The sequence below is a fragment of the Telopea speciosissima genome, chromosome 11 (genome assembly GCF_018873765.1).
Source record: "Telopea speciosissima isolate NSW1024214 ecotype Mountain lineage chromosome 11, Tspe_v1, whole genome shotgun sequence".
Classification (NCBI taxonomy): Eukaryota; Viridiplantae; Streptophyta; class Magnoliopsida; order Proteales; family Proteaceae; genus Telopea; species Telopea speciosissima.
The window spans coordinates 38,817,272-38,821,322 of NC_057926.1; the positions used below are offsets into that span (position 1 = coordinate 38,817,272).

The 4,051-nt window shown below is 35.9% G+C and overlaps 1 protein-coding gene across 1 annotated transcript; it reads right to left on the bottom strand.

Annotated features, from left to right (window-relative positions):
* Window positions 1-1,129: 1,129 nt before the first annotated feature.
* On the bottom strand, window positions 1,130-2,659 carry LOC122645077 (acetylajmalan esterase-like). Its single transcript, XM_043838424.1, has 5 exons — window positions 2,380-2,659; window positions 2,065-2,277; window positions 1,814-1,962; window positions 1,449-1,725; window positions 1,130-1,347 (listed from the first exon to the last, which is right to left on the bottom strand). The coding sequence occupies exons 1-5, from the start codon at window positions 2,657-2,659 to the stop codon at window positions 1,130-1,132; spliced, it is 1,137 nt and encodes a 378-aa protein (XP_043694359.1).
* Between the last annotated feature and the right edge of the window lie 1,392 nt (window positions 2,660-4,051).

Here is a 4,051-nt window from a genome sequence, read left to right on the forward strand (position 1 = left end):
CATTGGAGGATCAAGTTTTGTTTATCTGAGTGTGGTCGTTGGTTGAAGCACCCTTATTTATTGGAGGAACTACACTTGAAGTTCATCAGGTTAGCAATTTCTTGTTGATTCCTCTTGTTTTTAATTATATGATTATTCATGGGATGCGAAAGAAACCCGAATCAATCTCTTTTCGTTGCGCATTCGGGTATGAGATAGAAATGAGATAAAAAATTTATGTCTTTGGTTCCCATAATTTTATGGATAAAGACAGAGAAGGATTTGGTAATAGATTTTTGGGAAGCAGTTCTCTGTCCGGGTGTGTGGCCTACGCCAACACTCCCATGTGTCTATCTCTCTCCTCCTTAAAACAAGGGGATAGAGGTGTCTTATCACATGGGGAGGAGAGAGATAGACTCATGGAAATGGTAGTGTAGGCCACACTCTCGGACATAAAACTTTTTTCTTAGATTTTTATACCAAATGTCAAGGGTTAGAGGTTTCAAGAGTTGGTTTTCCTCAAATACATGTTTATTGATTTACTAAGGTGAACCACAATGATCCCATGGACCGTAGTTTGACCTACAAGGGTTTACTGAGAAAATAAGCATGGCCACATCTATTGCCATTAACAAAGTCAAGGAAATTGACTAGAAATTTCAAATTTCTAAAAAGACAAAATCTGCCTTTGCAGCTGCTGAACAAAAGGTCAGTACTGCTAGGTCTGCCATCATGAAGAACCTGTATATCCTTACTGGGGCATTCAATAATGTTGCTAAGGCTATCTCCATTGTTGGATGTTAATGCTATAGATGACTTCAAGCATTGACTTTGATATTCTTTGTTAAAGACATTCAGGTTTTAATTTTTGTCAATGTTCTTTTTGTTATATGCTATAAGTTTAATATTGAAGATGCTCTGCTTCACCATTGCTGTCTCTGGCAAGGTATCATTAATTGCAGGTATCTTCATGAAACTGTAACATTATACAACCTCAATAACTTGATTTGGAAATCAGATGCAATGCTACCCTTATAAAACCAATAAAATGAAGAACAATTGATAATCATCTAGTTACAATTCTGACAACAAAAAAAAAGAAGAAAGAAAATCAAACTCTAAAACCCTATTTGAACTAAAATTAATTAATTCAAAAGAAGCATCGGATTTTAGGCTTGATGTCACGAAGGAGCCAATCTGCCATCAACCTGTAACCATTCTGTGTGGAATGAACACCATCCCAGCTCATATGTGTTTCTGGATTTGAGCAAACTTGAACTCCTTCAGCTCCACACATCTTTGTCACATTGAAGTTGTATTCTCCCCCAGTTCCACAACATGCTTTTTCAATGGAGGTCACATCAAAACCTTAAAAACAATAAGTTAGGAAGAAAGGATTACTTAGTATGCAATATTTCTGTACTTATGTTTCTAATTATAAACTCTTAAAGAACAAAAGTTTGACTTACCAAGGAAAGGGGCATGTGAAAGCACCCATTGATAAGCTGTGTAATAGTCAGCATATACAATGTCAATATTACTATCATGCTCTTCCCTCAACAAACTAATAGCTCCTTGAAGTTGTATGTTATGTGTCATTGCAAAACTGTTTAATCCTTTCAGGCATTTGAGTTCATCGTAAGATGCCGGATCATTGCTCTTGAATGCGGCGAGATAGATCGGTATACACCCAATAGGAAAATTTCCAGGAACCACCACTCTTGTTGCACCAAATTTAATCACTTCCTGTATATCCAGCAATATAAGAGCATAATTAAGAATTTGATCAATATGAGTCTCTTAAGAAGGATGATTAAAGAAGGAAAGAACTTACCGTGACAGCATCTTTGATCCTTTGAACAACTGAAGGAATTAGACTTTCAACCTCTTCCATGGTTTTTCCTTGAAAGAATGCATAGTTGTAGTCATTCCCTCCAATCTCTCCAACCATGAAAAGAGACTTTCCAAGCTTCTGTCTACACTCTAATTATTAATTACAAAAACACAAATATTTCAGTCATGGAATTTGACCATTGAAGTGAATAGATTAATTGAAGTCATCTGTTTATGTAGAATAATAATTACCTGTCTCAGTAGGGCAAATGGATTTGAGATGTGTCTTGAACCAGTCGAGTTGGACAAACAGAGAACTGTTGGTTACAGGGGCATAAATGTTCTGTTCAGCAAGAACAGTAGTGTCCAAGGCAGTAGATCCAGCTACTGCAAAGTTAACTCCATGACTAAAATCGGCATCTCGTTTCAAATAAGGATTAAGAAGGGGGACTTGCAGGGCCATTGCTGTTAATTAAGCCATTCATCAAACATGTAGAGAATTAGTTTAGTACACTATGACTTAATGCATATAACGTATATCACCAATTAATTAGGAGAGTGACTTACCAACATAATCAACCATTAGAAGCCCATTGGAGCATCGACCGGTAGGAGTATTGGACAATGTCATCCCATAGGGAAGATGACCAAACGGAGTAGCAGTTCCGATTGGAGCTTCGCGGATTAGATTGCCGGTATCGGATATGGAGTCTCCAAATTGATATATAGCATCGAATGAACAGCTTTTGATGAATCGAGTAGCGGTACAGGGATGAAGAAGAAGAAGAAGAAGAAGATGGAAGAGGAAAGAAGTATGAATCAACAGTGAAGACTTGAAGATCGCCATTAATTAGAGAGGATTGGGTAATGGGTACTCGATCGATCGAGAGTTGTGACTTGTGAGGTTCAGTAATGTAGCAGAAGGGCCTAAGATATATATATTTATAGATACTCTGCATTAGTGAAAGATATGGAACACGTATTGCTAATCCTACTCCGACTACAATTCTACAAAGTTTAAGTTCGAGTTAGGAAAGGAGAGATGGGGTACTAGCTATGGGGTATCTATAGAGACTTCTTTCCAAATTCCAACCGAGAGAAGGATTACGAATGTACCATTGGATTTAAAACAGTGGCGAGGGAAGTACCGTGATTAGTAATGAAAAGGCCGAAATGACATAAAACTTTCATTATAACTTTTAAATTCACGGAACTACCCTCGTGATAGTATCTTGAAAGAATATTATTAGCATGTAGATGGGGGTAGGATTTTACCAAAATAAAAAATTAGATGGGGTAAGGATTGCATATTTTTTATAGGGTGAGTATTCTATGTGGGGGAGAGAAGCCCGTGCACGAGCATGGGGGCCAATGAGAGGACGTACAAAAGCATCATGGGGATGAGATTTTCGCCTTTCATAGGGGGTGGGATGATCATTTCGCCTCTATTGTGTCTAGGCGTGGGCGGTACACTCCCCCACATAAGACTTTTCTCCCTTTTATAATATATGATTATATTGTACATATGGAAAGACACATGAAGGACAATTAATCGAAAAGGCATGAAAAAAATAGTAAAATATGATAAAATATATATATTTTTTTTTGGGTGTGGTAAAAATTAGACTTATTTATTGTGCCCAATGCATACAATCTTAAGGGTGTCAAAATCAAACTGAAACCCAACCAAACCTTTTATATTGAAACCATGAAACGGTTTAATAAATGGTTTGATTTTTGTTTTAAAATTGAGACTGTTTAGTTAAATGGTTTAAATTAAATCAAATCATTTAAATCGAAACAAATATTAGTAATATATAATGGTAATAATTAAGCATTAATGGTAACAGTTAAAATTAAAAATATGTAATGGTACAAATAAAAAATTATTAAAGAAAACATATAAGATTTCGATTCGTACTTCCATTTCAATAAAAAAAATTAAAGACGTAATGGAAAGTAGCCATTTGAATAACAAAAAAGTTAAAAAAAAACCTTATAAAAGCGATTAAACCAAAACCGTTTATAAATAGTGGTTTCAACATGTGAAACCATTTATTGAACGGTTTGATTTTGGTTTTACCTAAACAACTTGCATGCATCGAGACAAATCGTTTACACTATAACCAAACCGTTCAACACCCTTAATGGAATTAACTTGCATAAGTCAAAAATCCAATGAGTGGAGCATGTCTTACACACTAGAGACAAGGCCTTCCAAGATAGAGAGTCAGTCATA

What these genes read in the sequence shown, in the direction of transcription:
- LOC122645077 (XM_043838424.1), bottom strand. Translation starts at nt 2,659, where the DNA reads ATGGCGATCTTCAAGTCTTCACTGTTGATTCATACTTCTTTCCTCTTC. An exon ending in TCTAATGGTTGATTATGTTG is followed by an intron (nt 2,278 to 2,379) that starts GTAAGTCACTCT and finishes CTTAATTAACAG; the next exon opens with CAATGGCCCTGCAAGTCCCC. An exon ending in CATTTGCCCTACTGAGACAG is followed by an intron (nt 1,963 to 2,064) that starts GTAATTATTATT and finishes ATTAATAATTAG; the next exon opens with AGTGTAGACAGAAGCTTGGA.